The sequence below is a fragment of the Bombina bombina genome, chromosome 7 (assembly GCF_027579735.1).
Source record: "Bombina bombina isolate aBomBom1 chromosome 7, aBomBom1.pri, whole genome shotgun sequence".
Taxonomy (NCBI): Eukaryota; Metazoa; Chordata; class Amphibia; order Anura; family Bombinatoridae; genus Bombina; species Bombina bombina.
In genome coordinates, this window is record NC_069505.1 from 391,505,390 (window position 1) to 391,533,074 (window position 27,685).

At 36.9% G+C, this 27,685-nt stretch overlaps 1 protein-coding gene across 1 annotated transcript in view; it reads left to right on the forward strand.

Moving 5' to 3' along the window:
• LOC128636392 (natural cytotoxicity triggering receptor 3) overlaps positions 1-27,685 on the forward strand; it is an 83,922-nt gene that overhangs the window by 5,619 nt on the left and 50,618 nt on the right. The window contains exon 2 of the mRNA XM_053689412.1: positions 4,177-4,530. Coding sequence (XP_053545387.1) covers positions 4,177-4,530 — 354 coding nt within the window. The remainder of the gene's footprint in view (positions 1-4,176; positions 4,531-27,685) is intronic.

Here is a 27,685-nt window from a genome sequence, read left to right on the forward strand (position 1 = left end):
TGCTGGACTGATACCTTGTTGCGGAATCCTTGCCTGTCTTACTACGCTACCTGGTTAACCCCTGAATTGCTGGTCTGCTTTTCTGTTGCTGTATCCTGTCTGCCTATTTGCCTTGTGCTGTCCTGCCTGTGGTGAGTGCCGCTCTCCTCGTTTTCCTGATATTCTCTGCTCTGGGATATTCTCTATCTTTCCGACTCGATGCCGGGATAACAAGACTACTGGCCGAGTTCGGTCTGATAGAGGAGTATCCCACGAGCCTCACAGTAGATGCTTTCATATTCATGTAGGGTTACTGACATATAGTCTTTTAGGATTTCCAGATTCTGATAGTTGTTTATACATGTTAAGTTTTAATGGTTCCCCTCAGATTAGACAAATCTTTCACGCAAGGTATGATAACAGTAGATATATGATAACTATTTATAATCCTATATTTCTAACAAGTATAGATAACATATGCAACCTTCATTCAATTGCTTTGTTCTAGTGAGTCTATTAGGGCTTAGGGGCATATTTAACAATGTGCGAGTGGACATGATACGAAGTAGTGTATCACGTCTGCTGCACATCCCTGCCCATTGAGAAATGGCGACAGCATACGCTCTCTGCATTTATCATTGCACCTGCAGTTCTTGTGAACTGCTGGTACAGTACCGCCCCCAGCAGATTCGCTAGCAGGGGGGTCAATACGATCGGGTTGATTTCTGTCTGCCACCTCGGAGCAGGCGGACAAGTTATGGAGCAGCGATCTTTAGAAGGCTCGCCCCATAATTAGTATAGATCAAATTTCAAAATTCCACCTAGAGTGAGGATCACCTCTATTTCAGGAGAGTTTCAGACTTTATATATGTTACAAAAATCAAAATTGTTCTTTCATGACTCAGATAGATCATACAATTTTAAACAACTTTCCAATTTACTTCATTCTCTTTGGCATTATGCCATATGGCTAGTGCGCTATTGGCTTAGAGGTGGAAACATCAACTCATTGAGGAAATAGTGTTTTGCCGTGGGTCAGTTCGGCATAAAGTCGAAGGCAAATAAAGGTACTTTTAGCATGAAGTTTTTTATACTTAATGACTGAAAGTCCCCTTTAATTATAGCACTGGAAAGTCCTAGCGTTTCAAAAACACTAGGGGGCTGAATTATCAAAGGCCGAATGGCCCCTTATCCCCCTGTTTCCGCACGAGCCTTCAGTCTCGCAGGAAACAGGAGTTAAGAAGCAGCGGTCTTAAGACCGCTGCTCCTTAACTTGTCTGCCGCCTCTGAGCGGCGGACAGCAATCAGCCCAATCGAAATCGATCGGGATGATTGACATCCCCCGCTAGCGGCCCATTGGCTGCAAATCTGCAGGGGGTGGCATTGCACAAGCAGTTTACCAGAACTGCCTGTGCATTGTTAAATGCAGACAGCGTATGCTGTCGGCATTCAGCTATGTCTGAAGGACATAATTCGCTGCCATATGATAATTCGGCCCCAAAAATTTGCCATCACTTTATTAAATGCAAAAGGATTAGCTGTGCTTAGGGAAACTATACATGTAAATCAGACCCAGACTTTGCACCTTACGCTAAAATGTTCTTTATTAAAGGGACACGAAACCCAAACTTTTTTCTTTCATGATTCAGATAGAGCATAGAACTTTAAATAACTTTCCAATATACGTCTATTATGAAATTTGTTTTAGTATCTTGGTATCCTTTATTGAAGGAGCAGACAATGAACTACTGCTCCTGAGCATACCTAGGTATGCTTTCCAACAAAGGATACCAATAGAATGAAGCAACATTTTTAATACAAGTAAATGGGAAATTGTTTAAAATGACATGCTTTATCTGAGTCTTGAAAGAAAAAAAGTTTTGGTTTAATTTCATTTCCCTTTAACAAACATTTTAGGCACAGGTTATAAGTGGATTGCTAAAGCGATATTTGCGATCCACTTTGTAATACTAGCGCACGCAAATGTGCGCTGGTATTACAAGTTAGGTGCAATGCAAACACGACCTTGTGTTCACATTGCATGGACGCATTGCGCTTATGATAGTACGCTTCCATAGGCTCCAATGGGAGCCTTGCTTTCATGCCTTGAGACACGGCATGAGGACTTGTGCAGCGAAGGGGGTAAGTCACACATCGATGGGCAGCAATTTTAAAAATATATGTATCTATATAAGCATATACATATATATTTACATGGAACACACAGTTCCCATAGACCGCAGTTTAAAGGCACTTTTCAGTGCCGAATGTTTTCAAACGCCCCACATGCGTCCCTTATAACTGCTTAATGTAGTTACTTTATTAAAAAATAAAGATACTAATATTTTTATTATTTTAATAAAGTTTAATACACTGATATTTGGGGGCAATTGGGGGACATTTAGAAAATTTACCAGAGATTTGACCTCTGGTTAATTTTCTGAGCTCTAATTGCTATGGCAACCTTGCGGTAGCAATAACCAGCATCTTGTAATGGCTGGATATTTATTGCGTGATAAATTAGTGCTCCAATTGTAATCTCTCCCTTAGGGGCCAATTTACTATGCCCCGAATGGGGCCAACACGCCTTGTTGCCGCACAAGCCTTCAGGCTCACCGTAAACAAGAGTTAACTGGTCCGCTGCCTCTGAGGATACAGACATTGATCCGCCCGATCGAATACGATCGGGTTGATTGACACCCCCTGCTAGCGGCTGATTGGCCGCGAATCTGCAGGGGGCGGGATTGCACAAGCACTTCACTAGAACTGGTTGTGCAATGCTGAATGCCAAAATCGTATGCTGTCTACATTCAGCGGATCATGTCCGCCAGACATTGATAATTCGGCCCCTTAGTGTATAGAGTCAGGATCTGATTTACATCTACAGTTCCCATAAGCACAGCTAAACCTTTTGCATTTACTAAGGGCCAGTTCTCTAAAGGTGAGATTTTAGTTTACCGTCCTTTTAAGCTCAGTATACAGTTCTTGCTTTTTTACCACTTTTCATCCTGTGCTTTCTCTCTTCCCCTTTATGTCATTGGAGACGTACTGCAAATTAATGCTTCTAAAACCATTTCCTGGGGAAGCTGCAAAGACACTATTATCTATGGTCTAATTCACTTGCAGTAACACAATGGCATTGACATATGTGAGATTTCTGTTTCTAGTGGGATTTCTACAGGGTAAGTTATTATTTGCTATTTATTTTATCTTTTTATCTCATTCATGTAAAAAAAGAGGGCTGTTAAAATATATTGCAGTGTATATATAAGCAAAGTAGATAAATAGAAGCACTCACTGGACTTCAGAATACTGTGTACAGAAATATTTATTTGTGACATTTCTGGTCCTCAAGCGTCCCTTCTTCCCGAAACGTCACAAATAAATATTTTTGTACACAGTATTCTGAAGTCCAGTGAGTGCTTCTATTTATCTACTTTGCTTATACTTCCACAGAGCACCCTGGCAGTTGCAGGACAGTGGTGACAGTGCATATACCTTTTGAACTTTGGCAGTGTATATATATATATCAGGCCTGCCTTTTGGGCAGTACGAGAGGGGCACCCGCCCAGTGCCCAGCACTTGGGGGGCCATGCACTTTCAGGGGTGAGGGTATGAGAAGGTACTATGAATAACCTGAAGAATTGTTTATGGTATAAGGAGGTGTAATATATACTGTTATTCTTTATATAGGTAACACTGACGGTTGGGATGGGGGGGGGGGGGCATACAGGAGGCAAGGCATACAGGGGGAGGGGAATTAGAGATCTGAGCTGCGGGGCCACACACATTTGCAAATGCTATGGGTCTCCATGATATATATATATATATATATATATATATATATATATATATATATATATGTGTATATATATATATATATATATATATATATATATATATATATATATATATATATATATGTCAATCTGTGCCCCTGTCCTGAATAAAACATTTTTTTTTAATTTTTTTTTACTTGTCTCTTTGACCAATATTGTTGTGGCTATTGTCTTTATCAGCCAGTGAACAAGCTTGCAACATTTATTTAAATGGATTTAACTCACTTTTTTCTAGCAAAACTTAGGTGAAAGTAACATAATTAATTACTGATCTTCCACAGGCATGATTTTATATACATTGTTTAGTTTAACATAGTTTACTATAGGATATATAGTTATATAGTTTTATTTGTTTCAGGGTCACAATCATGGAGTATCTATGTACAGCAGGTTCCTGAAGTTACTACTACAGTGGGAAGCTCGGTCACATTACTGTGTAACTACACCCTCAGTGATGCAGATATGACAGGCATAGGCTGGTTCACTTGGTACAGACAAGAGTTAAACGGGGCAGAGGTATCTGACAACAACCCTAACTTCAAGGGAAGAGTCTCCAGAGCAAGTCAGAACGATTTTGTCGGTAAAAGATCTGCAGATCTACAGCTCCACCGCGTGGATAGCACATTTACTGGGATGTATATCTGTCAGGTTGTGGTACAGCACACTGAGATCATATCAGGACATGGTAGTGGTACATTCCTGAATGTGACAGGTGAGAATAGGACTTTTATTTAGTGGCATCAGGGGCCAAAAGTAAATTCTTTAATGTGTTTGAGTATTTCATTATTGATTTCAAATAACTATTAATAAGAGTAAAGAATAGCCTGAGAATAATGCAGTACTTTTTATAACAATATTAGATGTATAAATATTGATAAAATAAGTGTAACATTTTAATGGCCATAAAGCAGTAGCCATATTGTAACTTATTTTTTTTCTACAATGGCCAATTAGAGACAGTTATAAATGGCTTACTAGAGTGTACAACCAATGGCTGTGTGGAATATAGCTGTGTCTGCACTTCCACTTTTAACAGGAATTTGGAAAGCCCACAATCTTCAGATTTAAATTACAGGAAAAGGGAACAAAATAAATAATCAAAGTATATTGTAAAGTTGTTTTACTACATGTAATTAAACAATTTATATTAATATCTCAAAGTGTTTAATGTCCCTTTAAGTGAAGTCCATAATCCGCTGTAACAAATTTCTGCCTTTTAAGACCTGAAGTAAGTAAGTAAAGCATTATTATTATTAATAGTGTAAAACTACATTAAGAAATCCACTTCTTGTGAACTCATTTGCTTAGTGCACCATCAGCTTAGCGCTGGAGCAATATCCAACATAAACTTTACTGTGTGACCCCAAAGAAGTCTGTTGTGTGAGGGATTTAGGGCACCCATGCTATTCAACATGCATATGTTAGCACACCCTATATTATTGCTCAGTTGAGATGTGTTCAGCTAACAACCAGTAATGCATTGCTGGTCTGAAGTAGACTTTAATTGTGTGTGTTAATCCCTTTTTAGGTCTTGATCACAATTTTGCTCTTGTTTTCAGCAGATTATGGTTTCTAAACATCAGCTGGTACTGTCAGTGTGATCACAATCACATAATTTTGCCGATAATGGCCTAGTTTTTATTGAGGTGGTAAAGTTTGGAAAACTGGAGAAAATATAAAAAATCTCCAAAGACGTTAATGGAGATAAATGTTTTTATAACCAGTTTCCACAATTGACCTCCTCAATGGAAACTAGGTCTATACCACTCAAGCACAAATCATTTCCTCCCGAAAATAGCACAAAATTGTTATTTGCCTCATTAATCTTCTGATATCTTCATACAAAAAATAAGGGGGACAAGATTATAGACAAACAAAATGATTATATATGGGGGCCGATTTACTATTGCCCGAATGGTGCCTAATGCACCTGTTTCTGTGCGAGCCTTCAAGGCCTCTGCTCCTTAATATCGAACGCCTCCTCTGAGGCAGCAGACATCAATCCGCCCAATCGCATACGATCAGGATGATTGAAACGCCCTGCTAGCAGCCGATTGGCCGCAAATCTGCAGGAGCGGCACTGAACAAGCAGTTCACAAGAACTGCTTGTGCAATGTTAAATGCCGACAGCGTACACAAAGCCTACCCATATTACATGTTACTGTTTCTTTAGGATAGCCTTATGCATGTCCCACCAAGTCTACCCATATTACATGTTACTGTTTCCTTAGGATAGCCTTATGCATGTCCCACCAAGTCTACCCATATTACATGTTACTGTTTCCTTAGGATAGTCTTATGTATGTCCCATCAAGTCTACAGATATTACATGTTACTGTTTCCTTAGGATAGCCATATGCATGTCCCATCAAGTCTACAGATATTACATGTTACTGTTTCCTTAGGATAGCCTTATGCATGTCCCATCAAATCTACACATATTACATGTTACTGTTTCCTGAGGATAGTCTTATGCATGTCCCATCAACTCTACACATATTACTTGCTACTGTTTCCTTAGGATAGCCTTATGCATGTCCCACCAAGTCTACACATATTACATGTTACTGTTTCTTTAGGATAGCCTAATGTATGTCCCATCAAATCTACACATATTACATGTTACTGTTTTCTTAGGTTAGCCTTATGCATGTCCCATCAAGTCTACCCATATTACATGTTACTGTTTCCTAAGGATAGCCTTATGCATGTCCCACCAAGTCTACACATATTACATGTTACTGTTTCCTTAGGATAGCCTTATGCATGTCCCATCAAGTCTACACATATTACATGTTACTGTTTCCTTAGGATAGCCTTATGCATGTCCCACCAAGTCTACACATATTACATGTTACTGTTTTCTTAGGATAACCTTATGCATGTCCCATCAAGTCTACACATATTAAATGTTACTGTTTTCTTAGGATAACCTTATGCATGTCCCATCAAGTCTACACATATTACATGTTACTGTTTCCTTAGGATAGCCTTATGCATGTCCCATCAAGTCTACACATATTACATGTTACTGTTTCCTTAGGATAGCCTTATGCATGTCCCATCAGGTTTATACATATTACATGTTACTGTTTCCTTAGGATAGCCTTATGCATGTCCCATCAAGTCTATACATAATACATGTTACTGTTTCCTTAGTATAGCCTTATGCATGTCCCATCAGGTCTACACATATTACATGTTACTGTTTCCTTAGGTTAGCCTTATGCATGTCCCATCAAGTCTACACATATTACATGTTACTGTTTCTTTAGGATAGCCTTATGCATGTCCCATCAGGTCTACACATATTACATGTTACTGTTTACTTAGGATAGCCTTATGCATGTCCTATCAAGTCTACACATATTACATGTTATTGTTTCCTTAGGATAGCCTTATGCATGTCCCACCAAGTCTACACATATTACATGTTACTGTTTTCTTAGGATAGCCTTATGCATGTCCCATCAAGTCTACACATATTACATGTTACTGTTTCCTTAGGATAGCCTTATGCATGTCCCATCAAGTCTACACATATTACATGTTACTGTTTTCTTAGGATAGCCTTATGCATGTCCCATCAAGTCTACACGTATTACATGTTACTGTTTTCTTAGGTTAGCCTTATGCATGTCCCACCAAGTCTACCCATATTAAATGTTACTGTTTTCTTAGGATAGCCTTATGCATGTCCCATCAAGTCTACCCATATTACATGTTACTGTTTCCTAAGGATAGCCTTATGCATGTCCCACCAAGTCTACACATATTACATGTTACTGTTTCCTTAGGATAGCCTTATGCATGTCCCATCAAGTCTACACATATTACATGTTACTGTTTCCTTAGGATAGCCTTATGCATGTCCCACCAAGTCTACACATTTTACATGTTACTGTTTTCTTAGGATAACCTTATGCATGTCCCATCAAGTCTACACATATTACATGTTACTGTTTTCTTAGGATAACCTTATGCATGTCCCATCAAGTCTACACATATTACATGTTACTGTTTCCTTAGGATAGCCTTATGCATGTCCCATCAAGTCTACACATATTACATGTTACTGTTTTCTTAGGATAACCTTATGCATGTCCCATCAAGTCTACACATATTACATGTTACTGTTTCCTTAGGATAGCCTTATGCATGTCCCTTCAAGTCTACACATATTACATGCAACTGTTTCCTTATGATAGCCTTATGCATGTCCCATCAAGTCTACACATATTACATATTATTGTTTTCTTAGGATAGCCTTATGCATGTCCCATCACGTCTACACATATTACATATTATTGTTTTTTTAGGATAGCCTTATGCATGTCCCATCAAGTCTACACATATTACATGTTACTGTTTCCTTAGGATAGCCTTATGCATGTCCCATCAAGTTTATACATATTACATGTTACTGTTTCCTTAGGATAGCCTTATTCATGTCCCATCAAGTCTATACATATTACATGTTACTGTTTCCTTAGTATAGCCTTATGCATGTCCCATCAGGTCTACACATATTACATGTTACTGTTTCCTTAGGTTAGCCTTATGCATGTCCCATCAAGTCTACACATATTACATGTTACTGTTTCTTTAGGATAGCCTTATGCATGTCCCATCAGGTCTACACATATTACATGTTACTGTTTACTTAGGATAGCCTTATGCATGTCCTATCAAGTCTACACATATTACATGTTACTGTTTCCTAAGGATAGCCTTATGCATGTCCCATCAAGTCTAAACATATTACATGTTACTGTTTCCTTAGGATAGCCTTTTGCATGTCCCATCAAGTCTACACATAATACATGTTACTGTTTCCTTAGGATAGCCTTATGCATGTCCCATCAAGTCTACACATATTACATGTTACTGATTACTTAGGCTAGCCTTATGCATGTCCCATCAAGTCTACACATATTACATGTTACTGTTTCTTTAGGATAGCCTTATGCATGTCCCATCAAGTCTACACATATTACATGTTACTGTTTCCTTAGGATAGCCTTATGCTTGTCCCATCAAGTCTGTACATATTACATGTTACTGTTTTCTTAGGATAGCCTTATGCATGTCCCATCAAGTCTACACATATTACATGTTACTGTTTCCTTAGGATAGCCTTATGCATGTCCCATCAAGTCTACAGATATTACATGTTATTGTTTCCTTAGGATAGCCTTATGCATGTCCCATCAAGTCTACACATATTACATGTTACTGTTTCCTTAGGATAGCCTTATGCATGTCCCATCAAGTCTACACATATTACATGTTACTGTTTCCTTAGGATAACCTTATGCATGTCCCATCAGGTCTACACATATTACATGTTACTGTTTTCTTAGGATAACCTTATGCATGTCCCATCAAGTCTACACATATTACATGTTACTGTTTCCTTAGGATAGCCTTATGCATGTCCCATCAAGTCTACACATATTACATGTTACTGTTTTCTTAGGATAACCTTATGCATGTCCCATCAAGTCTACACATATTACATGTTACTGTTTCCTTAGGATAGCCTTATGCATGTCCTATCAAGTCTACACATATTACATGCTACTGTTTCCTTAGGATAGCCTTATGCATGTCCCATCAAGTCTACACATATTACATATTATTGTTTTCTTAGGATAGCCTTATGAATGTCCCATCACGTCTACACATATTACATATTATTGTTTTTTTAGGATAGCCTTATGCATGTCCCATCAAGTCTACACATATTACATGTTACTGTTTCCTTAGGATAGCCTTATGCATGTCCCATCAAGTTTATACATATTACATGTTACTGTTTCCTTAGGATAGCCTTATGCATGTCCCATCAAGTCTATACATATTACATGTTACTGTTTCCTTAGTATAGCCTTATGCATGTCCCATCAGGTCTACACATATTACATGTTACTGTTTCCTTAGGTTAGCCTTATGCATGTCCCATCAAGTCTACACATATTACATGTTACTGTTTCTTTAGGATAGCCTTATGCATGTCCCATCAGGTCTACACATATTACATGTTACTGTTTACTTAGGATAGCCTTATGCATGTCCTATCAAGTCTACACATATTACATGTTATTGTTTCCTTAGGATAGCCTTATGCATGTCCCACCAAGTCTACACATATTACATGTTACTGTTTCCTTAGGATAGCCTTATGCATGTCCCATCAAGTCTACACATATTACATGTTACTGTTTCCTTAGGATAGCCTTATGCATGTCCCATCAAGTCTACACATATTACATGTTACTGTTTTCTTAGGATAGCCTTATGCATGTCCCATCAAGTCTACACATTTTACATGTTACTGTTTTCTTAGGTTAGCCGTATGCATGTCCCATCAAGTCTACCCATATTACATGTTACTGTTTCCTAAGGATAGCCTTATGCATGTCCCACCAAGTCTACACATATTACTTGTTACAGTTTCCTTAGGATAGCCTTATGCATGTCCCATCATGTCTACACATATTACATGTTACTGTTTCCTTAGGATAGCCTTATGCATGTCCCACCAAGTCTACACATATTACATGTTACTGTTTTCTTAGGATAACCTTATGCATGTCCCATCAAGTCTACACATATTACATGTTACTGTTTTCTTAGGATAACCTTATGCATGTCCCATCAAGTCTACACATATTACATGTTACTGTTTCCTTAGGATAGCCTTATGCATGTCCCATCAAATCTACACATATTACATGTTACTGTTTTCTTAGGATAACCTTATGCATGTCCCATCAAGTCTACACATATTACATGTTACTGTTTCCTTAGGATAGCCTTATGCATGTCCCATCAAGTCTACACATATTACATGCTACTGTTTCCTTAGGATAGCCTTATGCATGTCCCATCAAGTCTACACATATTACATATTATTGTTTTCTTAGGATAACCTTATGCATGTCCCATCACGTCTACACATATTACATATTATTGTTTTTTTAGGATAGCCTTATGCATGTCCCATCAAGTCTACACATATTACATGTTACTGTTTCCTTAGGATAGCCTTATGCATGTCCCATCAAGTTTATACATATTACATGTTACTGTTTCTTTAGGATAGCCTTATTCATGTCCCATCAAGTCTATACATATTACATGTTTCTGTTTCCTTAGTATAGCCTTATGCATGTCCCATCAGGTCTACACATATTACATGTTACTGTTTCCTTAGGTTAGCCTTATGCATGTCCCATCAAGTCTACACATATTACATGTTACTGTTTCTTTAGGATAGCCTTATGCATGTCCCATCAGGTCTACACATATTACATGTTACTGTTTACTTAGGATAGCCTTATGCATGTCCTATCAAGTCTACACATATTACATGTTATTGTTTCCTTAGGATAGCCTTATGCATGTCCCACCAAGTCTACACATATTACATACATGTTACTGTTTCCTTAGGATAGCCTTATGCATGTCCCATCAAGTCTACACATATTACATGTTACTGTTTTCTTAGGATAGCCTTATGCATGTCCCATCAAGTCTACACATATTACATGTTACTGATTACTTAGGCTAGCCTTATGCATGTCCCATCAAGTCTACACATATTACATGTTACTGTTTCTTTAGGATAGCCTTATGCATGTCCCATCAAGTCTACACATATTACATGTTACTGTTTCCTTAGGATAGCCTTATGCATGTCCCATCAAGTCTACAGATATTACATGTTACTGTTTCCTTAGGATAGCCTTATGCATGTCCCATCAAGTCTACACATATTACATGTTACTGTTTCCTTAGGATAGCCTTATGCATGTCCCATCAAGTCTACAGATATTACATGTTACTGTTTCCTTAGGATAGCCTTATGCATGTCCCATCAAGTCTACACATATTACATGTTACTGTTTCCTTAGGATAGCCTTATGCATGTCCCATCAAGTTTGTACATATTACATGTTACTGTTTTCTTAGGATAGCGTTATGCATGTACCATCAAGTTTGTACATATTACATGTTACTGTTTTCTTAGGATAGCCTTATGCATGTCCCATCAAGTCTACACATATTACATGTTACTGTTTCCTTAGGATAGCCTTATGCATGTCCCATCAAGTCTACAGATATTACATGTTACTGTTTCCTTAGGATAGCCTTATGCATGTCCCATCAAGTCTACACATATTACATGTTACTGTTTCCTTAGGATAGCCTTATGCATGTCCCATCAAGTCTACACATATTACATGTTACTGTTTCCTTAGGATAACCTTATGCATGTCCCATCAGGTCTACACATATTACATGTTACTATTTTCTTAGGATAACCTTATGTATGTCCCATCAAGTCTACACATATTACATATTATTGTTTCTTTATAATAACCTTATGCATGTCCCATCAAGTCTACACATATTACATGTTACTGTTTCCTTAGGATAGCCTTATGCATGTTCCATCAAGTCTACACATATTACATGTTACTGTTTCCTTAGGATAGCCTTATGCATGCCCCATCAAGTCTACACATATTACATGTTACTGTTTCCTTAGGACAGCCTTATGCATGTCCCATCAAGTCTACACATATTACATGTTACTGTTTCCTTAGGATAGCCTTATGCATGTCCCATAAAGTCTACACATATTACATGTTACTGTTTCCTTAGTATAACCTTATGCATGTCCCATCAAGTCTACACATATTATATGTTACTGTTTCCTTAGGATAGCCTTATGCATGTCCCATCAAGTCTATGCATATTACATGTTACTGTTTCCTTAGGATAGCCTTATGTATTTCTCATCAAGTCTACACATATTACATTTTACTGTTTCCTTATTATAGCCTTATGCATGTCCCATCAAGTCTACACATATTACATGTTACTGTTTCCTTAGGATAGCCTTATGCATGTCCCATCAAGTCTACAGATATTACATGCTACTGTTTCCTTAGGATAGCCTTATGTATTTCTCATCAAGTCTACACATATTACATGCTACTGTTTCCTTAGGATAGCCTTATGTATTTCTCATCAAGTCTACACATATTACATGTTACTGTTTCCTTAATATAGCCTTATGCATGTCCCATCAAGTTTATACATATTACATGTTACTGTTTCTTTAGGTTAGCCTTATTCATGTCCCATCAAGTCTATACATATTACATGTTTCTGTTTCCTTAGTATAGCCTTATGCATGTCCCATCAGGTCTACACATATTACATGTTACTGTTTCCTTAGGTTAGCCTTATGCATGTCCCATCAAGTCTACACATATTACATGTTACTGTTTCTTTAGGATAGCCTTATGCATGTCCCATCAGGTCTACACATATTACATGTTACTGTTTACTTAGGATAGCCTTATGCATGTCCTATCAAGTCTACACATATTACATGTTATTGTTTCCTTAGGATAGCCTTATGCATGTCCCACCAAGTCTACACATATTACATGTTACTGTTTCCTTAGGATAGCCTTATGCATGTCCCATCAAGTCTACACATATTACATGTTACTGTTTTCTTAGGATAGCCTTATGCATGTCCCATCAAGTCTACACATATTACATGTTACTGATTACTTAGGCTAGCCTTATGCATGTCCCATCAAGTCTACACATATTACATGTTACTGTTTCTTAGGATAGCCTTATGCATGTCCCATCAAGTCTACACATATTACATGTTACTGTTTCCTTAGGATAGCCTTATGCATGTCCCATCAAGTCTACAGATATTACATGTTACTGTTTCCTTAGGATAGCCTTATGCATGTCCCATCAAGTCTACACATATTACATGTTACTGTTTCCTTAGGATAGCCTTATGTATGTCCCATCAAGTCTACAGATATTACATGTTACTGTTTCCTTAGGATAGCCTTATGCATGTCCCATCAAGTCTACACATATTACATGTTACTGTTTCCTTAGGATAGCCTTATGCATGTCCCATCAATTTTGTACATATTACATGTTACTGTTTTCTTAGGATAGCCTTATGCATGTCCCATCAAGTTTGTACATATTACATGTTACTGTTTTCTTAGGATAGCCTTATGCATGTCCCATCAAGTCTACACATATTACATGTTACTGTTTCCTTAGGATAGCCTTATGCATGTCCCATCAAGTCTACAGATATTACATGTTACTGTTTCCTTAGGATAGCCTTATGCATGTCCCATCAAGTCTACACATATTACATGTTACTGTTTCCTTAGGATAGCCTTATGCATGTCCCATCAAGTCTACACATATTACATGTTACTGTTTCCTTAGGATAACCTTATGCATGTCCCATCAGGTCTACACATATTACATGTTACTATTTTCTTAGGATAACCTTATGTATGTCCCATCAAGTCTACACATATTACATATTATTGTTTCTTTATAATAACCTTATGCATGTCCCATCAAGTCTACACATATTACATGTTACTGTTTCCTTAGGATAGCCTTATGCATGTTCCATCAAGTCTACACATATTACATGTTACTGTTTCCTTAGGATAGCCTTATGCATGCCCCATCAAGTCTACACATATTACATGTTACTGTTTCCTTAGGACAGCCTTATGCATGTCCCATCAAGTCTACACATATTACATGTTACTGTTTCCTTAGGATAGCCTTATGCATGTCCCATAAAGTCTACACATATTACATGTTACTGTTTCCTTAGTATAACCTTATGCATGTCCCATCAAGTCTACACATATTATATGTTACTGTTTCCTTAGGATAGCCTTATGCATGTCCCATCAAGTCTATGCATATTACATGTTACTGTTTCCTTAGGATAGCCTTATGTATTTCTCATCAAGTCTACACATATTACATTTTACTGTTTCCTTATTATAGCCTTATGCATGTCCCATCAAGTCTACACATATTACATGTTACTGTTTCCTTAGGATAGCCTTATGCATGTCCCATCAAGTCTACAGATATTACATGCTACTGTTTCCTTAGGATAGCCTTATGTATTTCTCATCAAGTCTACACATATTACATGCTACTGTTTCCTTAGGATAGCCTTATGTATTTCTCATCAAGTCTACACATATTACATGTTACTGTTTCCTTAATATAGCCTTATGCATGTCCCATCAAGTCTACACATATTACATGTCACTGTTTTCTTAGGTTAGCCTTATGCATGTCCCATCAAGTCTACACATATTACATGTTACTGTTTCCTTTGGATAGCCGTATGTATATATATATAATATGAGGATAATCCCAGCGCCCACTGAACCTTATAAGCCTAGGAGGGTTGATACCTAGCTATCACCTAGAGGCAATGACAGTGGGAAAGGTATTCCTAGGTGCCAAACTGGGAGGCTAAGGTTTAAAAGAATTTATTACAACAAGAGTACAGGATGTTAAAATTAAATTACAATATAAAAATACAATGTGGGAATACAATGTTAAAAATACAAAGTTAATATACAATGTTAAAAAATGGCATGGATCCACGCTGATTATAAACACTAATAAAAGAAATAAAATTCTGCACTGTAGCACTTTACACAGTGAAATTCTGAGTTACAACAATAGTCAAATAGTGATGCTGGAAGTGTGCTAAAAAATAACCTTTGGTGCAAAAATAGTGTCCAATGTAGGTGATTAGTGTTCTGTTCAAAATAATACGCTAAAGTCTGAAAATAAATTCTTCATAAAAATTTCTTCACAAAAATTCACAACATAGGTACAAAATATATCCAAAAATAAATCCACTGTGATTCTCCTAAAAATGTGTGTCCAATTATTGTTGGTGTGGTAACAATGGTTAAAAAATAATTAGTGAAAAAAGTAAATTAAAAAATATGGAAATAGTTGATTGTGTCCAATAAAAAATTAGGTGTAAAGTAAAAAATGTCCCTTGGAAATTGTAATACCAGCCTGGATAGGCAAATATGGTGGAAGGAAGGTGCACAATGAGAAAAAATTCCGGTTACTGCAAAAATATGAAAAAACAAATATAAGAAGCAAAAACCTGTGAAAATAAAGGGAAATGCAATGTGTAGAAAATTCACAATATATTCCTCCAATTGAAATAAGGCTTACCAGTGCTGTCTACGCGTTTCGGCCTTCTCTAGGCCTTTATCAAGACTGGTGTGTGCTACATACTGATGGCCTTATATAGTGTTTGTGTGATTACAACCGGAAGTGCTTTGGATTAGCTACTTCCGGTTTGGCGACTTTTTATATATATATTCGAATAGTGAATAAAGTGAGTTATAAAGCCTATTTTTCTAAAAATTTGTTAGGTAGAATTGTGATTTGTTATTTGGAGGGTTTGTTTTAGGTCCGATACGTTTCTATATGTCATCCGTATCTTTGTGACATCACTTCCGGGAAGGGATTTCTTACACACGGGCTTAAGTGATATAAGTTATTATGTATTAACTTTAGTCAGTTGTTTTTGTCATTTATATATTTTTGACTGGCTTATAATCTATAGCCACATTTTTAAATGTGGAGTTGTATCAGATTTTTTCAATATTTTTTGCCCGTTTTTCCCGTATCCTGATTGGTCGTGACGTCAGAGTTTCAGGCGAATCAATGACAGGCTAGAGCGCAATGTGAATAGCCCTTAGAGTAATATCCTCGAGTTAATCTATGGAGTATATCAATCCTAATGTCCCTTATAAATAATTTATCCCTAGAGTATTAAAACACTACGGGACAAATATTATTCTGTATGTGTATCAGAGGGATTTGATGTACGGACTGGACCGGGCTGTGAATAGCACAGGAATTGGTATCCTCAAATTGATCTATTGAGTATATCAATCACGATGTGCCTGATAAATGATGTACTAAATATGTCCCTGGAACACTAAAGCCCTGCTGGAGAGGTTTAGTGTACAAAATCAAATTTGGGATCAGAAAGAGCTGGTTTGTAAATAATGTCCTAAATGTTTCCAGCCATGGTTTTTTAATGTCCTAAATGTTTCCAGCCGAGGTTGGAGTGCAACATACTATAAAGTATATATATTCCTGTAATTGTTTCAACAACGTGTATTAAATAAATCCAAAACGAGGGTAGGAGCTATTTTATCTATATGAGATGATATATATTTTTTATATATATTTATATCAATTGCTATTCTTCCTCTTATATGTATTATTAAATGACATGTGTTAGCAATATGATACGGTAATATTGTAAATCATCATATCTTGATGGTAATTTTTCTTCTTGAAGAGGATGTATATTTAGAAGTTTAGAAATACTTTGTATTATATTCCTTGGTTTGTATGTTGTGTCCTTTAATTTGTATCCCAGTGTAGTATCATATATTTCTATTGTTTCTGCACAATACTATATGTGACTCAACTATAAATCATATAGAAAAAAGAGGGGGATGAATCGTAATAAATCTCAAAAATAGTTTTAATTTTGGGATGTTCAAATTGTCATATATTGAGTGTGTTTGTCAGTAATGACATACTCATACATATCCTTATCTGAGATAATATTATCCCAGACTAAACTAGAATAAACGATATATACTTATAGACCAGATTTTAGTAGTATTATAAACAGCTTAAAGGGAAATAGTCCTTAAAGAGCTGTTATTTAGGGGATATGATCCTGTATGTTTGTATTCGTAAGTTGTCAGAGATATGTAAATTAATTGATTTACTAAATACCAATGTGTTGGCCTAGTAAGAGTGAATGCTTAGGTATCAGATTATTTCAGTACTAATAGCCTATTTTCAGGGACTTAAGATGGAATAAATAGCTAGGAGGAGGTCTATTGTTTAATGTATGGCTTTATGGCCTTAAAAGAAAATAGTTGGAATGTATCTCCCTATGCATGGAGAGCTTGGTTAGAGTTAAGTAAAATATTAGTTCAGTAGAACTTGTTACTAGTTTGTTTCTTATATTATTGGTCTGGTTTAGATAATTCTTAGACTTCTGTAGAAAGGAGTGATAATGACTCCTTAATTTATATTCTATATGAAGACCAGTGCCTTGGAGAAGGAGATTTAGGAGTAAAGTTATGTCAAATTATACTGAACTTAAACGTTTTGAATAAACAGGTTTTATTAGTTTCTTTTTTTGGGGGGGAGTTGTAACAACTTCTCTGCTGTTTGATCATAAAGGCTTATCTACTTTTTTCTGTATGAGGATCATTACCTCAATGATAGAGAGTCGGAATTGAGGACACGTACCTAGAGGAGAGAGGATTACTAATGGAGATGCATAAAGTATTAGGTCATATTGAATAAGTGGGAAAGGTCTTCCTTATTATTTAGCCCTTTAGGGTGCAGGCAGTCCAAGTTGAAGATCCACTTTGCAATTTCTTTGTGCAGTTGCCGCCTCTCCAGTCTTTTTGGACTTTCTGTATGCCCATGAATGTTAAGTCTTTTATGTTTCCCTTATGTTTGGTTGTGAAATGTCTGTATAGGGCGGTATCCACATTTAGTTTTTCAATGAGTCGTAGGTGTTCACGTATCCTTTCTTTCAGGGTTCTTGACGTCTGGCCCACATAATGTAGAGTGGAGTGATTAGATGTAAAGACAGTGGAGTGATCTACATGTTACAATGTTCATGCGGTCTACAATATGTGGGCCAGACGTCAAGAACCCTGAAAGAAAGGATACGTGAACACCTACGACTCATTGAATAACTAAATGTGGATACCGCCCTATACAGACATTTCACAACCAAACATAAGGGAAACATAAAAGACTTAACATTCATGGGCATACAGAAAGTCCAAAAAGACTGGAGAGGCGGCAACTACACAAAGAAATTGCTCACCGCCGAATCAAAGTGGATCTTCAACTTGGACTGCCTGCACCCTAAAGGGCTAAATAATAAGGAAGACCTTTCCCACTTATTCAATATGACCTAATACTTTATGCATCTCCATTAGTAATCCTCTCTCCTCTAGGTACGTGTCCTCAATTCCGACTCTCTATCATTGAGGTAATGTTCCTCATACAGAAAAAAGTAGATAAGCCTTTATGATCAAACAGCAGAGAAGTTGTTACAACTCCCCCCCAAAAAAAGAAACTAATAAAACCTGTTTATTCAAAACGTTTAAGTTCAGTATAATTTGACATAACTTTACTCCTAAATCTCCTTCTCCAAGGCACTGGTCTTCATATAGAATATAAATTAAGGAGTCATTATCACTCCTTTCTACAGAAGTCTAAGAATTATCTAAACCAGACCAATAATATAAGAAACAAACTAGTAACAAGTTCTACTGAACTAATATTTTACTTAACTCTAACCAAGCTCTCCATGCATAGGGAGATACATTCCAACTATTTTCTTTTAAGGCCATAAAGCCATACATTAAACAATAGACCTCCTCCTGGCTATTTATTCCATCTTAAGTCCCTGACAATAGGCTATTAGTACTGAAATAATCTGATACCTAAGCATTCACTCTTACTAGGCCAACACATTGGTATTTAGTAAATCAATTAATTTACATATCTCTGACAACTTATGAATACAAACATACAGGATCATATCCCCTAAATAACAGCTCTTTAAGGACTATTTCCCTTTAAGCTGTTTATAATACTACTAAAATCTGGTCTATAAGTATATATCGTTTATTCTAGTTTAGTCTGGGATAATATTATCTCAGATAAGGATATGTATGAGTATGTCATTACTGACAAACACACTCAATATATGACAATTTGAACATCCCAAAATTAAAACTATTTTTGAGATTTATTACGATTCATCCCCCTCTTTTTTTTATATGATTTATAGTTGAGTCACATATAGTATTGTGCAGAAACAATAGAAATATATGATACTACACTGGGATACAAATTAAAGGACACAACATACAAACCAAGGAATATAATACAAAGTATTTCTAAACTTCTAAATATACATCCTCTTCAAGAAGAAAAATTACCATCAAGATATGATGATTTACAATATTACCGTATCATATTGCTAACACATGTCATTTAATAATACATATAAGAGGAAGAATAGCAATTGATATAAATATATATAAAAAATATATATCATCTCATATAGATAAAATAGCTCCTACTCTCGTTTTGGATTTATTTAATACACGTTGTTGAAACAATTACAGGAATATATATACTTTATAGTATTTTGCACTCCAACCTCGGCTGGAAACATTTAGGACATTAAAAAACCATGGTTGGAAACATTTAGGACATTATTTACAAACCAGCTCTTTCTGATCCCAAATTTGATTTCGTACACTAAACCTCTCCAGCAGGGCTTTAGTGTTCCAGGGACATATTTAGTACATCATTTATCAGGCACATCGTGATTGATATACTCAATAGATCAATTTGAGGATACCAATTCCTGTGCTATTCACAGCCAGGTCCAGTCCGTACATCAAATCCCTCTGATACACATACAGAATAATATTTGTCCCGTAGTGTTTTAATACTCTAGGGATAAATTATTTATAAGGGACATTAGGATTGATATACTCCATAGATTAACTCGAGGATATTACTCTAAGGGCTATTCACATTGCGCTCTAGCCTGTCATTGATTCGCCCGAAACTCTGACGTCACGACCAATCAGGATACGGGAAAAACGGGCAAAAAATATTGAAAAAATCTGATACAACTCCACATTTAAAAATGTGGCTATAGATTATAAGCCAGTCAAAAATATATAAATGACAAAAACAACTGACTAAAGTTAATACATAATAACTTATATCACTTAAGCCCGTGTAAGAAATCCCTTCCCGGAAGTGATGTCACAAAGATACGGAGGACATATAGAAACGTATCGGACCTAAAACAAACCCTCCAAATAACAAATCACAATTCTACCTAACAAATTTTTAGAAAAATAGGCTTTATAACTCACTTTATTCACTATTCGAATATATATATAAAAAGTCGCCAAACCGGAAGTACCTAATCCAAAGCACTTCCGTTTGTAATCACACAAACACTATATAAGGCCATCAGTATGTAGCACACACCAGTCTTGATAAAGGCCTAGAGAAGGCCGAAACGCGTAGACAGCACTGGTAAGCCTTATTTCAATTGGAGGAATATATTGTGAATTTTCTACACATTGCATTTCCCTTTCTTTTCACAGGTTTTTGCTTCTTATATTTGTTTTTTCATATTTTTGCAGTAACCGGAATTTTTTCTCATTGTGCACCTTCCTTCCACCATATTTGCCTATCCAGGCTGGTATTACAATTTCCAAGGGACATTTTTTACTTTACACCTAATTTTTTTATTGGACACAATCAACTATTTCCATATTTTTTAATTTACTTTTTTCACTAATTATTTTTTCACCATTTTTTAACCATTGTTACCACACCAACACTAATTGGACACACATTTTTAGGAGAATCACAGTGGATTTATTTTTGGATATATTTTGTACCTATGTTGTGAATTTTTGTGAAGAAATTTTTATGAAGAATTTATTTTCAGACTTTAGCGTATTATTTTGAACAGAACACTAATCACCTACATTGGACACTATTTTTGCACCAAAGGTTATTTTTTAGCACACTTCCAGCATCACTATTTGACTATTGTGATAGCCGTATGTATGTCCCATCAAGTCTACAGATATTACATATTACTGTTTCCTTAGTATAGCCTTATGCATGTCCCATCAAGTCTACAGATATTACATATTACTGTTTCCTTAGGATAGCCTTATGCATGTCCCATCAAGTCTACAGATATTACATATTACTGTTTCCTTAGTATAGCCTTATGCATGTCCCATCAAGTCTACACATATTACATGTTACTGTTTCCTTAGGATAGCCTTATGCATGTCCCATCAAGTCTACACATATTACATGCTACTGTTTCCTTAGGATAGCCTTATGTATTTCTCATCAAGATTACACATATTACATGTTACTGTTTCCTTAGGATAGCCTTATGTATTTCTCATCAAGTCTACACATATTACATGTTACTGTTTCCTTAATATAGCCTTATGCATGTCCCATCAAGTCTACACATATTACATGTCACTGTTTTCTTAGGTTAGCCTTATGCATGTCCCATCAAGTCTACACATATTACATGTTACTGTTTTCTTAGGTTAGCCTTATGCATGTCCCATCACATCTACACATATTACATGTCACTGTTTTCTTAGGTTAGCCTTATGCATTTCCAAGCCATTTTTAAAATATTTTACAGTCCTTGTGTTTGCCACCTCTTTTGGAATTTTATTCCATGAATCCTAAACCATCCGTAAAGCTAAACACCATTTTGGGAGCAAACCACCTATAGATTGGGATCATCCCCCTTGTATTTAGAGCATTCCAACTTGCTTTTAAGAAAGGGGATGATGTACCTTTTAGAGTTTATCTGCTCATTAGCTGCCAAAAGTAAAGATAATGCTGCTCCTGTTAAAGTTTCATCCAAAATGTAATTGTCCCCAGAATATTATATATTGCAAAGGGTTTACATTCAAAATATATATTTTTTTAAAAACAGTCACTTTATTAATGGTTAAAAAAGCTACTTGAAAATATTGGTTTGTTTATCTTGATATGAGTTTTGTTACATTTACACTTTGTACATTGTATTTTATATTACTTCAGGCTGTGAGGCCGATTTAACAATGTGCAGGCGGACATGATTGGCTACAGCGGATCCTGTCCAAACCACATCGATAAATGCAGACAGCATATGCTGTCAGCATTTATCACTGCGAAATGCTTGTGCAATGCCGCCCCTTGCAGATTTGCGGCCAATCGACCGCTAGCATGGGGTGTCAGATACAGTGACGGATGAGTTAAGGAGTAGAGGTCTTAAAACCACTGCTTCTTTTGTTTCCAGTGAGCCTGAAGACTCTTGCGGAAATGGCTGCATTCGCATCTTAATAATTCGGCCCCTGTGTCCTTTCAGTATTACTGTATTTAAGCATGTATATGTATGTATCTATATGTTAAAGCCACAAACACCCGAGATCTCATATCTTTGAGCCTTTATAACTTTTTTTGTGTGCAATTTTGTGAATAATTTTTATTATGAGTGTAAATGTACTTTGTAATGTATTTTTGATGTGTTTTGTCATATCAGCGCAATGAAAATTACTTGTGTAAAGGCGATTGCGCTATCGAAAAACCGTTTGTGCCTCACTTGTAATCTAGCCATGTATGTTTTGATTTAATAAGTTCATGACTTATTCTTTTTAGCAATATTACTGCATTATGAGAACTAATATTTATGATGACTAATAAATATTTGTTTAGTATAAGTTTTTATACAAAGTGCAGGAAAGCAGCTACATTACTGTTTTATTGAAAGAGTATCATTTTTATAGTCTTTTAAACCTGAAAGCAGAGGGATTTGGTGAGCTGATTGAAGCAGATTGATTTGTAGGGAAACTGTTAGCAGATTTTGGCCTAGACTACAAGTGGGGCACAAAAATATTAGTGCTATTGGGTGCTGACACCACTAAAGTTAAATCGATAGAGCTCATATTCATGCACTCATAACAAGTTGAAAGTAAAATGGTAGTGCTCAATCAAAAGCTTTGGGCACACTATCATCTTGAGGTCAATAGTGCGACTGGGCTAACTCCCTCACTTTATAGTGGCCGACTTATCATTGTCTGTCTGACATGATACGCTGTAGTGTATCATGTCTAACAGACATCGCTAAATGCCGACAGCATACGTTGTCGGCATTTAACATTGCACAAGCAGTTCTGGTGAACTGCTTGTGCAATGCTGCCCCCTGCAGATTCACGGCCAATTGGCCGCTAGTAAGGGGTGTCAATTAACCCAATCGTATTGGATTGGGCAGATTGCAGACCTCAGCCTTAGAGGCAGCAGACCAGTTATGGAGCAGCAGTCTTAAGACCACTGCTTTATAACTGCGGTTTCCGGCGAGCCTAAAGACTCGCGTGGAAACAGGGTCATCAGGGGCCATTTGGCGTTTGATAAATCGGCCCCATTGACTTCTATGGGGTGTGCAAAAAACTCTGTTCTGACTATCACTTTGGGTTAGCAGTCAGCTAACCCAAAAGGTGTGCTAACCAAAGTGCGCTAAAGTAAAAGGTGCAGTAATACCTTTGTTCTTCAATTAGAGATGAAAATGTCATTATATATACATACTTAAATACAAATAATATTTTCTTCTGAGTGAAGAAATACAGGTATTTCAGCTATTTAATTATTTTAAAATAAAAAGTGTTAACAGTGTATTAACTTGATATGGTGTATGACGAAGTGCTGGACTGGGAAGAGAATATATATATACTGTATATATGTGTATATATATATATATATATATATATACACAGTATATATATATATATATATATATATATGTATATATTCTATATTTGTATATATATGTATATATTTATATATATATATATATATATATATGTATGTGTGTGGATTTGTATGTATATATGTATATGTATGTTTATGTGTTTGTAAATATGTGTGTGTATGCGTGTTGTATATATGCCTGCATACAGTATGTACACACACATACACATATATTCATTTGCATCCATACACAGACATATGTATATATATATATATATATATATATATATATATATATGTGTGTGTGTGTATATATATATATATATATATATATATATATATATATGTGTGTGTGTGTGTGTGTGTGTGTGTGTGTGTGTGTGTGTGTGTGTGTGTATATATATATATATATATTTCTCCAACATTGGTGTGTCTGGTCCACGGCGTCATCCTTACTTGTGGGATATCTCTTCCCCAACAGGAAATGGCAAAGAGTCCCAGCAAAGCTGGCCATATAGTCCCTCCTAGGCTCCGCCCACCCCAGTCATTCTCTTTGCCGTTGCACAGGCAACATCTCCACGGAGATGGTTAAGAGTTTTTTGGTGTTTAAATGTAGTTTTTATTCTTCTATCAAGTGTTTGTTATTTTAAAATAGTGCTGGTATGTACTATTTACTCTGAAACAGAAAAGGATGAAGATTCCTGTTTGTGAGAGGAAGATGATTTTAGCAGACAGTAACTAAAATCGATTGCTGTTTCCACATAGGACTGTTGAGATGAAGTAACTTCAGTTGGGGGAAACAGTTAGCAGACTTTTCTGCTTAAGGTATGACTAGCCATATTTCTAACAAGACCATGTAATGCTGGAAGGCTGTCATTTCCCCTCATGGGGACCGGTAAGCCATTTTCTTAGTCAAACAAACAGAATAAAGGGCTTAATATGGGCTAAAAAACTGGTAGACATTTTTATGGGCTAAATCGATTGCTTTATTTGGGCATTTTATTCATATTTATGCTGACAATTCGCATTTATAAACTTGGGGAACGTTTATTAAACGGCAGGCACTATGTTAGACACCTTTTCCAGTCAGGGGGCCTTCCTAGTTGTAGACTGAGCCTCATTTTCGCGCCATTACTGCGCAGTTGTTTTTTGAGAGCAGGGCATGCAGATGCATGTGTGAGGATCTGAAATTTGCTGGAAAAGCTTCTAGAAGGCGTCAATTGGTATCGTATTCCCCTCTGGGCTTGGTTGGGTCTCAGCAAAGGCTATAGCTGGGACTGTATAGGGGTTAAATTTGTAAACGGCTCCGGTTCCGTTATTTTAAGGGTTAAAGCTCTAAAATGTGCAATACTCTTAATGCTTTAAGACACTGGTGAAATTTTGGTAATTTTTGAACAATTCCTTCATACTTTTTCACATATTCAGTAATAAAGTGTTTTCTGTTTAAAATTTAAAGAGACAGTAACGGTTTTGTTTTAAAACATTTTTTGTGCTTTGTTAACAAGTTTAAGCCTGTTTAACATGTCTGTGCCTTCGGATAAGCTATGTTCTATATGTATGAAAGCCAATGTGTCTCCCCATTTAAATTTATGTGATAATTGTGCCATAGCGTCCAAACAAAGTAAGGACAGTACTGCCACAGATAATGAAATTGCCCAAGATGATTCCTCAGATGAGGGGAGTAAACATGATACTACATCATCTCCTACTGTGTCTACACCAGTTTTGCCCACACAGGAGGCCCCTAGTACATCTAGTGAGCCAATGCTTATTACCATGCAACAATTAACGGCTGTAATGGATAACTCCATAGCAAATATTTTATCCAAAATGCCTACTTATCAGAGAAAGCGCGATTGCTCTGTTTTAAACACTGAAGAGCAGGAGGGCGCTGATGATAATTGTTCTGTCATACCCTCACACCAATCTGAAGGGGCCATGAGGGAGGTTTTGTCAGATGGAGAAATTTCAGATTCAGGAAAAATTTCTCAACAAGCTGAACCTGATGTTGTGACATTTAAATTTAAATTAGAACATCTCCGCGCACTGCTTAAGGAGGTGTTATCTACTCTGGATGATTGTGACAACTTGGTCATTCCAGAGAAATTATGCAAGATGGACAAGTTCCTAGAGGTTCCGGTGCACCCCGATGCTTTTCCTATACCCAAGCGGGTGGCGGACATAGTAAATAAGGAGTGGGAAAAGCCCGGCATACCTTTTGTTCCCCCCCTATGTTTAAGAAATTATTTCCTATGGTCGACCCCAGAAAGGACTTATGGCAGACAGTCCCTAAGGTCGAGGGGGCAGTTTCTACTCTAAACAAACGCACTACTATTCCTATCGAAGATAGTTGTGCTTTCAAAGATCCTATGGATAAAAAATTGGAGGGTTTGCTTAAAAAGATTTTTGTACAGCAAGGTTACCTTCTACAACCCATTTCGTGCATTGTTCCTGTCACTACAGCAGCGTGGTTCTGGTTCGAGGAACTAGAAAACTCGCTTAGTAGAGAGACTCCATATGAGGAGGTTATGGACAGAGTTCACGCACTTAAGTTGGCTAACTCTTTTATTTTAGATGCCGCTTTGCAATTAGCTAGATTAGCGGCGAAAAATTCAGGGTTTGCTATCGTGGCGCGCAGAGCGCTTTGGCTAAAGTCTTGGTCAGCGGATGTGTCATCCAAGACAAAATTGCTTAACATCCCTTTCAAAGGTAAAACTCTATTTGGACCAGAATTGAAATAGATTATTTCAGACATCACTGGGGGAAAGGGCCACGCCCTTCCACAAGATAGGCCTTTCAAGGCCAAAAATAAGTCTAATTTTCGTTCCTTTCGCAATTTCAGGAACGGACCGGCATCTAATTCTGAATCCTCTAAGCTAGAGGGTAATGCCTCACAACCCAAACCAGCCTGGAAACCGATGCAAGGCTGGAACAAGGGTAAGCAGGCCAAGAAGCCTGCCGCTGCTAACAAAACAGCATGAAGGAGTAGCCCCCGATCCGGGACCGGATCTAGTGGGGGGCAGACTCTCTCTCTTTGCTCAGGCTTGGGCAAGAGATGTTCAGGATCCCTGGGCGCTAGAAATAGTTTCTCAGGGTTATCTCCTGGAATTCAGGGAACTACCCCCAAGGGGAAGGATCCACATGTCTCACTTATCCTCAAACCAAATAAAGAGACAGGCGTTCTTACATTGTATAGAAGACCTGTTAAAGATGGGAGTGATACACCCAGTTCCAATAAAGGAACAAGGAATGGGATTTTATTCCAATCTGTTCGTAGTTCCCAAAAAAGAGAGAACTTTCAGACCAATTTTGGATTTGAAGATCCTAAACAAATTTCTCAGGGTACCATCGTTCAAGATGGAAACCATTCGAACGATTCTACCCACTATCCAGGAAAGTCAATTTATGACTACCGTGGATCTAAAGGATGCGTACCTACATATTCCTATCCACAAAGAACATCATCAGTTCCTAAGGTTCGCTTTTCTGGACAAGCATTACCAGTTTGTGGCCCTCCCATTCGGGTTAGCCACTGCTCCAAGGATTTTCACAAAGGTACTCGGGTCCCTTCTAGC